At 38.1% G+C, this 19,088-nt stretch overlaps 1 protein-coding gene across 1 annotated transcript in view; it reads left to right on the top strand.

The window, feature by feature from the left end:
* The first annotated feature begins 752 nt into the window (after window positions 1-752).
* Window positions 753-19,088, top strand: part of LOC576813 (gamma-aminobutyric acid type B receptor subunit 2) — a 33,176-nt gene continuing 14,840 nt past the window's right edge. Inside the window, exons 1-6 of the mRNA XM_030993599.1 lie at window positions 753-758; window positions 14,220-14,357; window positions 14,929-15,099; window positions 15,611-15,712; window positions 16,309-16,374; window positions 17,723-17,911. Of these exons, the coding sequence (XP_030849459.1) occupies window positions 753-758; window positions 14,220-14,357; window positions 14,929-15,099; window positions 15,611-15,712; window positions 16,309-16,374; window positions 17,723-17,911 (672 nt within the window). The remainder of the gene's footprint in view (window positions 759-14,219; window positions 14,358-14,928; window positions 15,100-15,610; window positions 15,713-16,308; window positions 16,375-17,722; window positions 17,912-19,088) is intronic.

Raw genomic sequence — 19,088 nt, 5'->3', positions numbered from 1 at the left:
GAAGCCCCTCTGCAGTACGTATAGCTACTTGCTCCCTCTCTCTATATATATATATATATATGTATATTTATAGCAAACAATGCCTAATCGGTGCCTGTTGGTCCCCCATGATCCTCTTTTTTTCTTATGTTAATTGAGAGCTGATTGGCTGAGATAACCACCTGTCAGTGACCTTGCAGGGAGGTCTAATTCTCCTGGCTAAGCTAGTGCAGACGGAATTTAAAAGGAAATCTTGAACGGAAGAGCGGAGACCTCAGCAAGAAAGATCGTTTCCTTGCCTACAAGAGAATGACTTCATTAATCGCATAACCTATACATCAAACAGCGACCTCCTCTCAAACACGATTGTTTTAGCAAGCAATAAATACACAAATTGGTTCATTTAATCAAAACCTGCCTGCCCTCCGAAAGTAATGGGGTAGCATTCCATCATATCCTGGCGGGCGATATTGACTTAAACGTTTGTTCTCTGTGTCGTGGGTGAAATATAAATTTGACTTCTAGTCGTGCGATTACATGGAGGAAAAAAAAACAACCTGCAACAAACCAATCGGAAAAGCTGATAAGGTGGTACATAATGATTGATGGATATATTGCAAAGATTTAGAATGATCAAAATGAAAAGGAATAGACTCTATTATACTGGAGATTGCATTAACTGCTTGCAGAAATTAGTATATTGTACGAAAAGAATATCACTCATGTGTTCAGGTCATGAGTGAAAGGAAATGTACAACTAGATTTAAAAGAGAATGGAGGTGAGCGCAAAAATAATTATTTACACGAACTTAACAATAAAGATCAAGATTCCTAACAATATGTTTTTGGGCAATTTGGTCAAAAAGATATCAAGCTTCTTCGTGATAGAATTGTATTGGGGTATTTCATACTAACTCAATGATTTTGTGAAACTTTCTGTCATCGAAATATGTTGTGAGTAACAAAATCGAGCACAGACTCCAGTCAACATTGTGCACTGTCGTCCAATTCACAATTTCATCTTTCAATCTGCTATTGGTAGGAATCAGTGTGTACAATAATAATAATAATAATAACAATAATAATAATAATAATAATGATAATAATAATACATATATAGAGCGCAGAAACTATCCAACATTAAGTATATATTCTACTGCGCTACAATAATCACATTTGAAAAGTGGTCTTTGACGTTGTGAGTTTACTTTACTTTCTCATCACATAGCTGACTCGTAGAGGTTCGCCATTACATCACGGTAGGCCTCCGTCAGCAATGTGCAACCTAGAGTGAAATGGTGTAGGGCAACGGTATCAATTATTCATTGATTGCATGAAGGCGAGGCAAGAGAAACTGATCACAGTCTCTCTCGCCCATCGGATTACGTTCAGTTCCATAGGTTTGGGATTAAGGAAGAGGTACGAAGGGGCGAGATTACATTGGAGGAGTATTTAGAAGTGTCGTAGTCGTAATATTTAGTGTCGTAGTCGAGTGGTTTGAGCGCTTGACTTGAAATTCGAAGGTTGTGGTTCGATCCCCGACACGGCACTAATGTCCTTTGCCATTTGACAATGGGTACCTGGTAGGATGCGAACGTTTATGTGGTTGGATGAGCAAGTGGCGCTTGTAAAATGGCGACTGGCTGGAATGCTCCCCGGGGAGTGGAGAATGTGCATACATTGTGTGCGGGTAAGCCTGAATCCGATGACCGGGGTAATCATATGTGCTGCGCCTAGAAACAAAGTATTAGGCGCATTATAAAATATGTGAGCTATTATTATTATTATTATTATTATTATTATTATTATTATTATTATTATTATGATTATTATAATAATCATTATAATAGTAGCTATTGTGTCGATGACAAAAAACAACAACAACCTAACAAGAAGCTTTTCGAAGAGACGTGATACATTTAGTATAATTATTGACTGTAATGATATTAATTCCACAAATTAATTTCATAATTGATCGGCAAGATGTATTAATATAACTGCTGTCATTGTTCCAATTCTTAAGCCGTGTACGAACAAAATAGATAATCCCAATTGACCCCAGTAATATTTGCTTTGGATCGTTATGGTTGTTATTTGTTTGAGTGTGAAAGTTAGATTTAAGGTTAGAGTAGTGTAAACTGTTTGGTCCAGGTTTCAACTCGGTAATGCAGTTAGTGTAGGGGATATAGCAAGGCGTCTGCCAAGAGCATGTATCAAACAATTTTTTCTTCAGCAGTTTTCTACTATGAACTACTGAATAATGTCTTGCTACTCTCCACCCAGGTATTAAATGGGTTCCCGGTAGGATGCGACCGTCATTGTTGGTCAAACAGTTTTGAGCGTCTAGTAACGCCTGGCTGGAATGCTGCCCAGGGAGTAGAGATTGTGCACACAGTGTGTGCGGGTAAGCACTGAATCAATTGACCGGGGTAATAATATATTTGTAAAGTGCTTAGAGACACTTGTGATAAGCGCTATATAAAAACTAAATATTAAATATTGTTATTCACTTACGAACAAAACAGTTAACTGAGCCTCGAACACAAAAGTTTGCAATTGAATTAATAAAAAAAAAATTAATGGCGAATTCGCAATTGATCTCAAACCTTTGTGCTACGGGGCTCTGTTCTTTCTTGTTATGCAAGTAGTTAAATCACACCCTCTCTCCTCGACGTATTGAAGAGAGAATGTCCGTAGCCACCGCTCGTTTCGGGAATGGCCACCTTGCTTGAACGGATGCAAGTCGAGCGGAAACTGTGATGGACCGTTTAGAAATGCCAACCTTATCAAAACTGTTGTGCCATCAAGTCAAGATAGAAAGAACTTTATTGTAAATGGATTGAGTATTCACTACAATAAGGGCTTATGTCCATGTAATTACTTTTGAGATATAATTGTAGATACCACTAAATGTGAGAGTTTCTCCATCGTATAGTGATTACAAAAGAGGAAATGATGGACCTTAATGCTTAAGTCATAGGTATTTTGGTAGGAAGGAAGCTTATTTTGTTATATTAAAACAAAAAATGAGCGTACTTCGATTTTTCACTAAGTGTGGTCTTTAATGCCTTTGCGCAAAGTGTGAAGCCCAAACCACATTACGAAATGGATCGATCACACGCTAGGTGAGCGTTCATGCATTGCAACCATAGAGGGTTAATGGTGCGAAACAAAGCTCTAAAAGAGTTGACATCGGCACACTTCTCTCCAATCATTCCCCAATGCTCTTCCTCTCTGCCTTTTCTCAAAAGATTTGTTTCTGTCCCTATTTTTTTTTTTTAATTAAAAAAAAAAATCTGTCTCTGTTTTATTTCTCTTCATTCTTTAACCGTATTTATTTTCGATATTTATATACGATCTTTTATTGAATACCTCTCTACGTCTCTCTCTCTTTCTCTCTCTCTCTCTCTCTCTTGCTCTATCTTCTTTATTTCCACTCTATATCTCTCCTTTTCTCTATCTTCTCTATTTCTTCTCTACATCTCACTCACTCTCTCTCTCTCTCACTTTTTCTCTCTTTCTCTCTTTTTTCTATTTCTCTCTCTCTCTCTTTTTTCTCTCTCTCTCTCTTTCTCTCTCTCTCTCTGTCTGTCCTCCTTTCTTTCTCTCTCTCTCTCTCTCTCCACATGTTGTAATTATATGAAGTAATATAGGCAATGATGTAGTCATGATTGATTTCATTCACTGAGTGGTTCGGTGAGGGTCTGATCGATAATCAGGTTCAACGTTATTCTCGCCTCGCACATTACCCCCCACACACACACACGAACAAAAACGCACACCACATACGCACACGAACATCCACACTCACCCACACACACCCCTACCCCGCCTCCAGCCCTGTTTCTCATATACATTAACACCTATATACTGAAGAGTGCATGGATGTGTCTCCTTATATCGGAAGGCCTGGCCAGTCCTAACGATTACGGTATTTTTTTTCTTCTGTTTTCAAGTGAAATGCTATACTGCATCTAATAGCTAGGAAGCTGCTTTAGTAGTAAATTTAAAACAACATCAATCAAACCAGCTTTCCTACCTAAAAGAAGTATAACTCTGCCATATTTGAAATAAGATGGTGATAAACACCGTGTGTCCTACTATTTCATTAACTTGTTGAATTGAACAACCTCTGCACTAGTTTGGCCAAGAGGGATTAGACATCCATCATGGTCACCGATATTTGGTTATCTCATAAACTCAGATTTAAATTTATATACGAAAAAGGGGATCTGGGGGACCAATGGTCACCGATTAGTTAGTGTCTGCTAAATAGAGGGCGCAAGTAGATATAAGTAGTGCAGTGGGGCTTTAGAGGATACAAGGTGAACTAAGATGACATGGTGCATGTTTATCTCCTTAATCTTCATACTATTTATAAGCTGTTTGTCTTAGCCGCATGATCTTTGGAATAAAGTGGCATTTAAAAAGAAAATATCACCACTTTCAGTGAACCTGCCAAACTAAGAGGCCCTTCGCATGAATCCTTAAATACTTGGATGAGTAAGCTTCTTATTTAAGAGCGAAAGCGTGTATCATTGATGAGGGCAAGCAGTGGGATGAAATCAATGATGACACTGGGAGCGAAGTGAAAGATCACCCAAGTATTAAGAGGTACAGTTTGGGAAGATACGACACATACAAGTACAGAGAGAGGGAATAAGAGAGATCGAGGTAGATTAGCAAGAAAAAAAGTATCTGAACGTAATCGAAAGAGAGAGAAGATGACAAGTGAGACAGGGAGAAAGAGAGACAAGGAAGAAAGAGAGCTAAATAGGGAGGGGGCAAGAGAGATAGACAAAAGAGAGACAAAAAAAGAAAGGGAGTAAGAATGGGGGGGGGGGGGTTGATGGGTAAATGGTAGTGATACCCCAATGATAATAATAATAAATGTAACTTATATAGTGCTCGATCCACTCTGTGGAGCGCTCAAGACGCACTACCACCATGACCACTGAAGGTGCTTCATAATGTGATCATCAGTGAGGCTAAGATCATGGACGATCATTAGCACAAAAATGCTTAGTGAGTGCAAATACTCGCTCGATCTTTGATTGCATTAGTCAGGCTGTTGATGTAGGTGCTCTTAGCATCCAAGGTATCCAATCCTATACCATGCTCAGGCTTCTACACCTAGGTAAAGAGTGGCAAAGGTAGAATATTGCCGTGAAGATAAATCATTGTATTGCCACGGGCTCGAACCTTTTAATGCCCCACTGCACTACTTGTAGCTACTTGCGCCCTCCATATAGCAGACAGTGCCTAAGCGGTGACCGTTGGTCCCCCATGATCCTCTTTTTCTTGTATTAATTGAGAGCTGATTGATGAGATTACCACCTGTCAGTGACCTTGCAGAAAGGTCTAATCCCCCTTTAACTAGTACAGACGGTCTTTAACGTTAGTAAATCTAGGATACTGTTAGATATTTCTTACCGAAAAGAACATACAGGGAATAGAATAATCTGACTTGCGCTACTCATTCTTTCACTAAGAATGTTAGGTATATTTGAATCGTTAGATATCTACAATCTTAACCTCTATCACTTCATTTTTTATTTGTTTTAACTCAATACATTTTAGTCTTTAAGCTTTCTTTTTACTGACTATAGGATTACACTTTTAATCGAAATTATCTTTTGCAAATATATAATTGATGACTCTAATTTTCTCGCCCATCAGATCGTTTGTAGGTGATCTCATACATGCACCAAAATCAAATTTCAAATCTCATTGGACTTAGCAATTAAATACATTAGACTAATATCTGAAGTATATTAGGGATTCTAAATTGTAAGTCTTATCTTTTGCTTTATATCCAAACGTTTTGTCCCCAGTTTGAAACTCTCTTCGACTTCGATATAAATTATTCGGACTTCAAAATAAGAGTACATTTGCACATCGAAGTTTCCGACTCCCACCCCCACACACATTTATACACGCACACCCTCTCATCTGGAAAAGGTTGCGCTACCTTTCCTGTTGTATCTAGTAAACCTGGAAAAGGTTGAACTTGAGAAAAACATGGTTGAAACAGAGGCCACTGAATGGAACTAGAAACAGGAAGTTGGTGAAGACTGGATACTAGATGGATCGAAATGATTCCAAATAGTGAAAGAGGACAAGATTCCGTGAAAAGAGAATGCCCTGAGTCAAAGATTACATACAAAAGAAAAAGGAAAGTTAGATAAAAGATATTTGGGTGAAAGAGAATGGGAGAGAGAGAAGGGGAGAAAGAGTGAGGAAGGAAAAAGAGAGGGTGAGAGGGAGGGATAGACAGAGAGGGGATAAAGAGGGAAAGAGGGGGAGGGGTGAGTGAGATTGAGAGAGAAAGAGAGGGAGAGAGAGGGAGAGAGGGAGGGGATGAAAGAGTGAGGAAGAAGAGACAGGGAAGATGGAGGGAGAAAGGTGGAGGGAGAGAGAGAGAGAGAGAGAGAGAGAGAGTGAATTAGCTAGAAAGAGAGAGAGAACGAGAGGAGGAGAGAGAGAGAGAGGAGAGAGAGAGGGGAGAAAGGTGAAGGGAGAGAGAGAGAGAGAATTAGCTAGAAAGAGAGAGAGAGAGAGAGCAAAAGAGAGGAGAGAGAAAGAGAGAGAGAGAGAGAGAGAGAGAGAGAGGGAGAGAGAGAGGATAGAGAGGGGGGTTGTGGGAGCACCTGAAATGGAGAGATAGCGTAAGTATTATAAAGTGATATGAATTAATGATTAGATAGCAAATACGAACGTTTAGAAGAAAGATAAATAGAACAAATGGAGAAGAGAGGGTGGTTAAGATAGAGAGTGAAACAGATCGAGATACATGAAATGAGACAACTAGATATCAATTACGAGAGTAGATTGATAACACTCAGGGACGAGTTCATCTAATTCAAGTACAACACTTGTTAACGTTTGTGCAAAAAGAAATTACAAAATCTTTCAGTCCGCATGAAGGTAGAGCACATCCCCCTGACATTAACTGATTATATTTTAGTTGACATGAAATGGATGAAATGAAAGCGGATGTATATGATTCAAGTCTTATTAACGGGGTATCAGTTGAATTACATGGAACTTACGACGTACAAAATATAAACTAGAAGACGACGATCATGAAAGCAGGTGATGACAGGAATGATTATTTGAAGATGAAAATATCAACGATTAATTATTATAATAGTTACAATCATTTTCATATTAATGATGATAATAATAGTTTGAATAAATCACGTCCTTGCTTCATGCACTGTTGTCTATTCTCGCTTATTATCTCATGGAAAAGTATAACTGCAATGTATCAAATATCAGTTGTCAATTTCTGTGCAAGTCTCGAACCAAATGATTATGTTTTCCATGAAATTCAAACACGATTCACAAAGTGACTAAAATGAGCTCCACAAGGGAAATGAAGAGATCACACAATGCAAGGTGAAAAAGGTTGCGTGATGGGGAGTGTGTGCGTGTGTGTTTGGTATGGACGTGTGCGTGTGCGCGCGTGTGTGTGTATGCGTGTGTGCGAGTGTGTGTATTGTGGTGAGTGTGTGTGTGTGTGAGTGTGGGGGAGGGGGGCTGAAGTGGTGGTAAGGTGATGGATTTGGATGCATTCGCAATCAGTATTCACTCCCTGAGGCCATTTTCGACCAGAATAACCGAGGAAAATTCAAGTCTTATTACCGCCTTAAATAATTCATGATAAGGGCCTCATGTTCACTCACAAGACAAAGTACTTTAAGGCTTTCATTCCCGCCAAACCGAAAACATCAGGTAATGTGTAACGGGGGAATGGGATAGTGGGAGACTGTGGGTTAAGCGTGCTGAATTAAACACGGCAGATGTTTTTTCGCTTTGTGATATAAGTCTATGGGGCCTTTTTGAGGAGTATAATTCCCCCCTGAACGTCTAGGGCAATCCTCTCATATCAGATCCACATGCAAGAAAGTCATTTGGTTAATGCTATAATGTATTTGTTTACAACATAGAGACATGTATGTTGAACACGAAAAAAAATAAATAAAAATGATATCGATTATTTAGGAAAGCTAACACCAAAACAAAAACCCACAGCCCTTGAAAAATCACAGAATTTGAAGTGTTACATAAAAATAAATACACTGATAACATTAGTGCATTACATATCATTTTTAAGGGAAAATAACGATTTCAAGAATGTTTGGAAATTGGAAGACAATTTATTTCTCTCGTGCACAGTGGAATGTTGTTCCAGGTTTATACACAAAAAAGCAACCGAATAATCAGTGTCGGTGTCATGATTTTACCTAAAAGTTTCAGGACAATGAGTGTAAACATAGAAGGTGTCGTGATCGAGTGGATATGTCATCGGAGTGTGGATCAAAAGGTGCGAGGTTCGAGTCCCGCCGCGGCCCTAATGTCCTTTGACAAGACATTAATCTGCATTTATAAATGGGTACCTGGTAGGATTATTTCTTGAAATGCACTGTGCGCTGATAACGGCTGCCGGAGCTAAAGCTAAGGTAATAATGTCCAAAGCTCTTTGGAAGCGCATAGGGACGTTATATAATAATCTCATCTAAAAATGAAAAAAGGGTACAATAATGACTGGGGTGTTGTGATAATGGGCACTTACGTTGTCATTTTTGCCTTGATAAATATGCATAATACATCTTTCTTTTTGTTAATAATAATTATTGTCCAACATATAAGGTTTGCTTGTAAACTTGCTCTAATTATTGTGTCATATTATCTTCCCGGGAAACCAACCTGTCCGGGCATACGACGTGTTCGTATAAATTAAATGACTGTCATTCTAGAAGTTACAAAATATTGTGAGGGAGCGTCTTACAAATATCATGTAATAATAATAATAATAATACATAACATTTATTAGGCGCTTAATACGGATGTTTCTAAGCGCACCATTGTCTGACTTAAAATTATTTCTATAACGTATGATACATACGAACACCGTGCTGTCGCGTATGAGCTATAAGCTTTGGTGAAACCGACTGTCTCTCCGACTTATCAAGAAATAGAAATATTGGATTGAATTCAGCCCGGCTGAGAGATTTACGGTAATCCCCTGAATTGGATTCCTGCCTACCTTCTCATGCCAATAGGATTACACATGTAATGCAGTAAGGGGTCTGACGATAGAGGCTTAATCCCTTCCAGGGAGAAAGGAAGATGCTCAGCTCGGTAGAGAAGGAGGAGAGAAACACGCTAATCTTCAATATGATCATAATAGGGTCAATGATTATCGGAATCTTTATATGGCATATACATCGTTTTGTAAACAACTTTCCTTTTTTGTCCATTATGGAACCGTTGGAATATTGCATACCAAGTGTAATAAAAACATATTTTAGTATTTGTTTACGCAGGAAACCCATTTACTGTGGGAAGTGAGGTATATCATCACTGCACAGAAAGCCCCCACATTGCACCTTTATAAATGTAAGGGGGGGGGGGGTCCTACCATAACATCTTTCAGAATGTCCTAAGGGAGTCCTGTATCAAAACATTGCTTTCGTACAGCAACAAATCAATGTTATTTTACCTTTTTTCTTATTTAGGGGCTCTTGAACGACGCCCCGTCCACCACATTCTTGTATTAAATTTGTACAGGGGGCTTATATCCATATATTGTTTAGCTAGTCCTAATGAAGCCCTGTACCAAAAATTGCATTAGTAAAACAACAAATCAATGCTAGTTCACCTTGTTTATTATTTGGGGGCTCTGGGACGACGCCCCCGCCCCCACCACCACTCTTTTTGAGGTTTTGCCGAGGGATCCTTCCCTAATATCGTTCAGCAAGCCCTGTACCGAAAATGACGCTTGTATCCGGCCGGTAACGATAATTTCACTAAACTCCCTCACTATTGTGGCTAACAGTCTGAATATTTATCTACTTGACCACAAACGGAAATGCATACATTCGACGTGGAGTGTATTCAAATGTTTACAAAAAAGAGTGCGTGTTCACACTTTTTCAAAAGTATTGCACCCAAAACTTCATACATATCATATATATTAATGACTGAATATAAGTGTGAACTCAATAATTTGGACCATTCCGGAATACGTGGCTCAAGCTTGCATGACTGTGTTAAGTGTTGTAGTGTTGGTTGGCTAGAATTTAGCCACGAACTATATAAAGACACAAATAAATTATGAACTATATTCACTCTTTAGCATAATTAATTATTTGACTTTGTCATAACCTGAATGATATATTGCCTTTATCGTTAGGCAGAGCATATCTATTTACAAAGAGTGACGACAGTGGAAGTCGATTCTGATTGGTCAGGCATTTCATGAAGCTCTAAAAGAGTTCCCTCCGGTAGGGATTGTACGTTAGAGGGAACTATTTAGAGCTCCGTGATTTGACCTGTGACTAATCTCGCGTAGATGCGCGTGCCACAACTTTCTCTCTCAATACGCTATAAGTTAAGGAGTACAGTTTAAAGATAAACTTGAGTTCTAGTAAATATTATAAATAAACTGTGACAGAATCCAAACAAATTTACACTAAATTTGCAAGATAACAAATAAGTGACATGTTCCAATTTTTTTTTTACTGGTTCTAACAACCAATCTACCGCAGGATACACAATCCAGAATAAATCATAGTCATTTTTCTCTTAAAATACGGTTCCCATACCAGAGCTCAAGATTAGCTTTAATCTTCTGGAGTAATCGAGGCACCTATGTGGGTCGTGGTGTAACACCTTATCCCAATCACTCTGTGAATGGTATGTGATATATCAATTTGTCTGGCCTCCTCTCTGAGATATCAGGTTGTATCCATGTTGGTATGTGATATATCAATTTGTCTGGCCTCCTCTCTGAGATATCAGGTTGTATCCATGTTGGTATGTGATATATCAATTTGTCTGGCCTCCTCTCTGAGATATCAGGTTGTATCCATGTTGGTATGTGATATATCAATTTGTCTGGCCTCCTCTCTGAGATATCAGGTTGTATCCATGTTGGTATGTGATATATCTAGCCTTCTTGATGGGATTTCATGCGATACCAAGAATGGTATGTGATGTATTAATTAGCCCGATCGCCTAGGTGAGATGTAACACCAATAACTGACAGCCTAGGGTAGTCACCTATGATCATGTGACCTTATCAGAGATAATGATAGTAGTAGGATACTCGTTAGAGAGTCACATGACAAGTCACGTGACAAACAGGGGCACAGCTAGCTACAGGGTTGGTTGTGGTGGGTGACGCTTCCATTTATTATCATCATATGTAATTTGCACGAACAAATGTGTTTTTCAAGGGGTTTTCCCCAAGCAAACAAAAAGGAGAAGTAAAGGACACTTGAGCTGTTCCTGATGCTCTTCTGTATTACTATGTTTAGGCCCACGCTCTTCAACTATTATTCCCTTCTCTCGTTTCAACGTGTTATATTTATTCATATAGACGAATTTATTACGCTCATGCATTTTTTGGTAAAGAAATGATTTATTTTTTTCGCAAATTCCTTTTGAATATATTGGTATATTCTTTATAATTGCTTTCATATCATGTAGTAATTGTAAATAACCAGTCTCCTCCCCCCCCCCTCCACTATTTTTCTGTGAACATAAAAGTATTGCATTGTGTGCATTTTACATATTATACTTATAAATTACAATAGAAGGTTTCAAAACTAACATTAGAATCCTAGCCTCATTAAATCTAATTTAAATGAATAGATTTCCGTTTCATCAATTACCATCGGATTTGTTCTGTTATACCAACTTTAAGACAAAATAGATAAGTAAATCTTCCCTATCCCAAATGAATAACATTTAGGTTAAAAAAATAATAATCTAAAGTTGGTTTGTATGTATGCATATGAGTGTACCTTACCAAGATGTGGCCCTTTTGATACGGACGATGGGGGGGGGGGGGGGGGGGGGGGGGTAAAGTTTGTTCTTGTTTTTATGGTTCAGTGTTTGGGCTATTCGGCGTTACTTATTAAAAATATAGCTCGCTAGCGCCAAAAAGGGTTTTAACCCTTTTTACTTAATTAAGGGTAAACGCCCTCAATGCTCTAAGCAAAACAATATATTCAATCAATTAGCAAAAGGCACTTTAAAATAACGAGCAATATACCGCACGCCACAATGTGGCGCGTTTTAGCATAGCCAATACTTCTAACGTGTCATTTTGTTCATTAACTGAAACCTCATTCATGACATTTTGCTTTCATGCTTACCCACAACATCACTTACGATGAATTGCCCGCGGTCATCCTACGTTCTCCATTTCCAACCTGTCCATCAATGATGAAAGAAGATCCTACGTTTTGAAACCGTAGAATGCCATTCATGATACTGTCACCATACAGGTCCGTTCACATTCATTAATTGACTCGATACGGCGATCGTTATCACGATCATATTGTACCGATCGTAATGAAGACGATCTGATATAAAGATCTTTAGCGCGCAAGCGTCGATTCCACGTTCAGCCTCAACTGTCATTCTACAATTGCAAGATCTACGTGTTGTGTATGATTTCTTTTTTAATGCGAAATAGAATGGCGTTGATATAAAGGCACATGGGACAAAGAGGAATGTGCCACACTCCACCCCCTCCCCTCTCCTTCGTAGAACGACCAAAATGTGAAATGAAAAGGAGGGAAATTTAAAGACGAAAAAAGACATGGAAAACGCTTCGCGATAAAGAAATTGATTCGACGTCTTCCACACCCTTCATAGCAGCGTTCTATCACATAAATGTAATTTCATTAAGGAAATATCACCTCTCCCCTTTCCTCAGCTCCAGGAACAAAAATAAAAGAAACATTTATCGATTGAGATCAATTCATATCTCATTTCTACCAATACGAATCGAAGACGTGTTCTTGACTAACTTTTGATAGATATCCTTTACATTCGTATCACTGTTCATAGCGTGCATTGTCAAATAATGATACAAGTACAATCACTGGTGTAATGATTAATCGCTTAGAAACTTAGAAATAAGCGCTATTCAAGTGTGACTATTATTATTGCTAACAAACTATTTCCCTAAGTTTTGGTCGTTCGTTACAGTATTAAAGCCAACAGTGAACCACACCTTTGTCAATGATAATGTCGTTAGTCTCTGTCAGGCATAGGGTCAATCAAAACAATAACCATGCGGTAAAACGTATATAAAAATAGGCTAAAACAAAATATACAATGCTTCCGATACGTTTGTTTCTCGGTATGCGTAGCATTGTGGATAAAACGTGTATATGTGAACGGTGTTGTGAAAATCGCCCTTTTCGGTCAGCTCAGATTTCGATCTTCAGTGACGTCACCATGTGGTATTAATGTTCCGCAGGTGACTTGGGTTACTGAAGTAGCGGTTCTGGAGCGGTGCTTGGGGAGGTTTTCACCCCCCCCCCCCTCCTCAAAAAAATAATAATAACGATGCATTGTAAACAAAATGAATGCAAGAACCCTCAAACGCATACCCACACGCACACACACACACACACACACATCCCCAATTATTCCTTTAGAACCAATCTTGATTTCTATCGCGTACAAATCAAATATCAGCCCCAAAATTCCGTTTGCTTGTCATCGGTATTTCGAAAGTAGTTTAGAAAGCAAATACAAATAGCCAGCTCTAAATATTTTTGAGCAGAAGAGTTCGTGTGCTACAAAGAGCCTGCAAAGAGCCTGAGGTTTTGAGTGGGGGGGGGGGGGGGGGGGGGGGGGAGTTGCTTCCCGCAGCTTTGGTTTAGGAGTCCCATCCCCCTACCCCACCCATCCAAGTCATACAGTTCGAATAATACTTCCTCTTTTTGAATAATGACCTGTAATTTTAAAGGATTCGTAAGAATTTTACAATTGAGAACGTGAACGTGAACTCCCTAAATGTACCAACAGATGGCGCTATAAAGAAACATTGACTTGCGACACGACAATAGTTGCAGCAGCAAGATATGTTTTTCATCTGTGGTTTAGAATATAAAGAAAAAGTTTGAAAATTGTCTTTGCATTTGGCTAGGAAAGAGGAACCTTTATCTTTATGCCAGATCCACTGAACTGCGTGTAGCTACCTGCGCCCTCTATATAACAAACAATGCCTAATCGGTGACCATTGGTCCCACACGATCCTCTTTTTCTTATGTTATTTGAGAGCTGAGTTGATGAGATAACCACCTGTCCAGTGATCATGCAGGGTGGTCTAATCCCTTCTTTACACTAGTATAGATCGCCTTTAATTAAAGTAACGAAACTGTGTACTTAATTTCTTCATTTCTCTTTTTTTCTCGCTGTCTTTTCAGTGTGACATGGCGACGGGTCTGAAGGCTTTCTTCGAATCACTAGCAAGACCACCCAGGAAGTTCATGGTGTTCGGTGGGGCGTGTCCTAGTGTGACGTCACCCATAGCAACGTCCGTTCATTGGTGGAATCTTGTACAGGTATGTGTTTCTCTTGATTAATGACTGATATTATCATATCATGATTTTATCGTAAGAAATCTTGATCATGTTTTATAACAGCGCTTATGCTCCGTCGTTACGATATCAAGAATGGTATGTAACTTTTTTTCTTTGAAATTGATGCAATTAAAGATATCACTCATAAGGATACATGCAGCCAACGGAAGGTTTAGGGTCGAAAAATAACGGAATATTACGTAGCTAACGGCATGTTTTATTAAAGCATACAATTTTATAATAATATTGGATCATACATCTGTCCGGAAATTCACAAATAAACATTTACCCCTTATACAGACAGGATTAGTGTTAATACCATTCTTAGCCATGTAGTATCTTATGAAAAAATGTTATTGGACTCATATTTAAGAATCAAGACATAATTCATTGTCTCCGTTTGCTACCAGACTATGAGGTTAGTATCCCTGTTATTTTATTGATGATTTGATTTAGTATTGGATGTGTATAAAGCATTTCATTTGTTATATCAGTAGAATAGTAGAGTATCCTTTCATATCTCTCACCCTAACCACCTCCTCTCTGTATCCAGCTATCCTACGCAGACACCACCCCGTCACTCTCTCAGAGGGATAAGTATCCGCACTTCTTCAGGACTGTCCCTTCTCAGAATGACCTCGGTGCTGCAAGGGTTAAACTCTTCCAGCTCTTCAATTGGACCAAGATCGCTACCCTACATCAGGACTACCCAAGGTTCTCTTACGTAAGTATCAGCAGGGGTCAAGGGTCACACCTCCCACCCCCCCCCCTCTTTTAAAGGTAAAGACCAGTTTTGGAAAATCCGCCCTCTCAAAGAATGAAATGGAAGCTCTTATTACCAATCTTGTGAAAGAATATGTTTTGAATAATACGTGATGATACAAATTTTGCTGGACAACCGCATACTAATTGATATATTTGGTAAATTATTATATTTTTCCGGATTGGATAGATATAGGGTAGTTCCATATGCATCTTTCTGTGTACAGTGATTGTAACTTTACCGAGACTGGGACAATTTCTTATCATTTTGATGATTCCAGCAGTTCACACCAATACTTATATGCTAGATAATCAACCTTTTTTGATCGATTCCACAACGTTTCTTTCACAATGCAATCGCATGACCATAACTGGTCTTTATTTTAATTGTTCTCAATGTATTACCTTTCTCGCATGAATGACACGCTAACATTCTCGACATCAACCTCCGTTTCATACTGGACATCATACAGGCTCAGAGCAAACAAGTCAAGATGGCAGAGGAGAACGGTATTACAACCATAGTCGAAGCTACCTTCGCTGATAACCCCCGGCCAGCCCTCGATCAACTTAAGGTATGTATTTTTCATTTCAAGTTTCAAGTTTCAAGTTTATTTGTTTCACATTTCACAAACAAGAATTCACATAATTGACAAGATAAGAACATAATATTAAATATACTAAAAGTGTCGCATTATATAATTAATATTTTGAAAAGACGTCGAAATTAATTGTATTGAATAAAATGTTATACAGGGTAAAATGTGAGGAACCTATTAAAAAGCTCAGCTTGTCGATTATAGGTTCCCGTAAAAAAAATAAAAAAAATGATAGGTTGTTATGGTGAAGGACGTTTCATATGATTTCATTTCACAACAACAAGAAATAGAATTTACAAATCCCCAGGGTCTGAAAATCAGAATATTACTCAGGTTATTGCAATAACTTAAGTCGATTCGACAACTAATGGTCGTTATTTTCCCACTAAAAGCCATTTTCAAGCATTTTCGTTTTGAAGGAAGTTCTAAATGAGTATGGCTTGCCGTTGGAAATTAACCTTTTCATTCGTTTGGCCTGCAAATGGGACATAGTACCTTTAAAGCCCTGCAATACCAATAAGTAGTTTTAGAGTTCGATTAGTTATATATATTTTTTGTTTGTTCTCCTGCAGGAGAAGGGAGCTCGTATCGTGATGGGTTTCTTTGATGAGCACATGGCGAGGAGAGTATTCTGCGAGGTAAGGTGGACGGCTTATTCCCATTTGGTCTACATCCAGCCCTTCTACTATCCACAGGGTCTAATAATCATTCCGTCTACTTATCATTAGGTCTAGTTACCATGTAACATTCATTTGGTCTAATGCCCATTTGGTCTAATATCCATCATTATTGTCTATTCATCATTTAATCATGAATACAAATCATCATTAATTGGTCATTAGACCATATGCTAGGAGACGAAATGATTTTTAGACCATGTGGACAGCAGATGGACTGGGTATAGACAATGTGGAAATAGACTAAATGGGTAGTAGACGAACTGTTCGTAGAACAAATGGTAATTCACCGGTTAGAATTCTACATCATCATGCAGATGATGTTCATTATCGCCTATAATATGTAATGTAATATTGCTTTATACAGATTGTCCATGGACTCGTTTCAAAAAATGAAAAATGACAAAAATCACTGACAAATCTGCTGATAACGAATCAAAAGCAAGGATTTCAGTAGCTTATAATAAGGACTATCATTTGTCACTGATGAAAAGTTTTGTGAAATTAGGCCCTATTCTAGAATGCTACGGAGTGTACTAGGGAAATGCTTGGTCTTTATCTATCCATTATTTTGTGTGTATCTTTCTTTATTTTATGCTAACGCTTCGTAAACTCATTGTTTTGAATATCTGGGGTGGTTTAAAAAAGATCCTAGATTGAACTTTTCTTTAAGTTGGACTTAACAATTATGGTAAGCCGTTAGCATCTTTGCAAATATTTTGTAAAAGTTATTTTAAAAGGCATAAACTGTTGATTCAAAATCATTCATATTTTTATTATCAAGGTGATCTAATGTTCTTGATGTGGAATTTATGAAATGTCTAAAATACTTGAAGATTGGCATTTGAATATTTTATTTTAAGGATACACATGGCTCTCCATAATTGTTAAGTCCAACTTAATACCAACTTAGAGATAAGTTCACCTTAGGATATTTGTGAATCACCCCAAGTCTACCGTGCTAAGCTGTACGGAGCCCGTCATGTTTGGATCCTTCCTGAGTACCAGGCTGAACGGTGGAAGAAAAATGAGAATACTACGGATTATATTATATTAGGGAACATTTTGGCCTTTATCTATTATTTATGTGTGTGTATTTCTCTTTATTTCATGCTAACGCTTCGCAAATTCCTTGTCTTAAATGTTCTGGGACCTGTTTCACAAAGCCTTTTTCAATGACATATTATTACACAAATCAGTGACAAATCTGCTGATAACCAATCAGAAGCAAGGATTTAAGTAGCTTATAACATAAACTGCCATTTGCCACTGATGACAAGTTTTGTGAAACACCCCCCCCCCCCACCAGGTTTACCGCGCTAAGATGTACGGAGCCCGCCATGTGTGGATCCTTCCTGAGTACCAGAGTGAATGGTGGAAGAAGCACGTGAATGATACAGCGTGTACAGGAGATCAGATCGGCCAGGCTCTCAAGGGATACATCGCCACAGACATACTCACACTCAGTGCCAATGAAGAACAGACTATATCCGGAAGGGTAGGTTTCCAACATTTGTATTACTATTTTGGTTGTTTTAGTTGGAGAGAAAAAGTTATGCAAGATTGATCTCTTTAAAGCCCCACTGCACTACTTGCTCCCTCTATATAGAAAACAATGCATAATCGGTGACCATTGGTCCCCATGATCCTCTTTTTCTTATGTTAATTGAGAGCTGAGTTGATTAGAACGCCACCTGTCAGTGACCACCCTGGGTGGTCTAACCCCTTAGTCAAACTAGTATAGACGGCCTTTAATATACATATTTGAAGTTCATAATTATGTAATAGTGTATTCTAAAGAAAACATGTCTATCAGGAATCTGGATATTAAATGTTACAGTCAATACTAAATTTGTGCTTTGAAGGTTGAAAACAATGGTATGAGAAATGTGTATACAAAGCCCCATACATAATTATGGACAATATGAACCATAACCTTCAAGGCTCAATAGAGAGAGAAACAAAGGAGAACCTAAATTTATTTGCTAATAGGCCCGCAATGTTCTTTTTCCACACTAGAAAAGATTCTTAAGACAAACTTTGTCATTGTTATACCTTATAGTAACCACAACCCGACCACTGGCTGTTTGTATCGTTAATAACGTTTGGATATTTATCGAAAATAATAAATATTGAAATATGCACCCTATGTATTTGTGTATAGTCATAGTAAAACAATGTTTAACAGTTCGGTTGCTCTCTTTATCTCTAGTCTCAGTCGCTTATTTGCCTCACGTAATGTTGCACCAAACAATTGGCATTCCTCGGAGGGATAGATTTGTGCGACACAACGGCTTTGCAAAAGACTCCTGTCCGGTCTTGATAAGCTGCATGATTTAATTTTTTTATTTTTTTTTTTTACCGATACAGATTAATCTTTCATCGGAAATTGCTAAATAATCTTGAATCCTTTGGAAAATCTATCCCATGCTAAATGCAGTGTAATGCCAATTTGTTCCAATTTGTTCCCATTTGTTCAATTTGCGTTTTGAAGACAGACATTCATTCATTCTTTCATTTTTGCATTTTCTTTTTTATGTAAATGTACACGATTCTTTGTCATGATGTAATGTGATCCCTAATAATTTGAAGCGCCTTGAGCATTTGATTAAAATGGAAAATGGCGCTATATAAATCTCATGTATTATTATTATTATTATTATTATTATTATTAT

The sequence above is a fragment of the Strongylocentrotus purpuratus genome, unplaced genomic scaffold (genome assembly GCF_000002235.5).
Source record: "Strongylocentrotus purpuratus isolate Spur 01 unplaced genomic scaffold, Spur_5.0 spur5_scaffold_20, whole genome shotgun sequence".
Lineage (NCBI taxonomy): Eukaryota > Metazoa > Echinodermata > Echinoidea > Camarodonta > Strongylocentrotidae > Strongylocentrotus > Strongylocentrotus purpuratus.
This window is presented reverse-complemented; position numbering and strand designations above follow the sequence as displayed.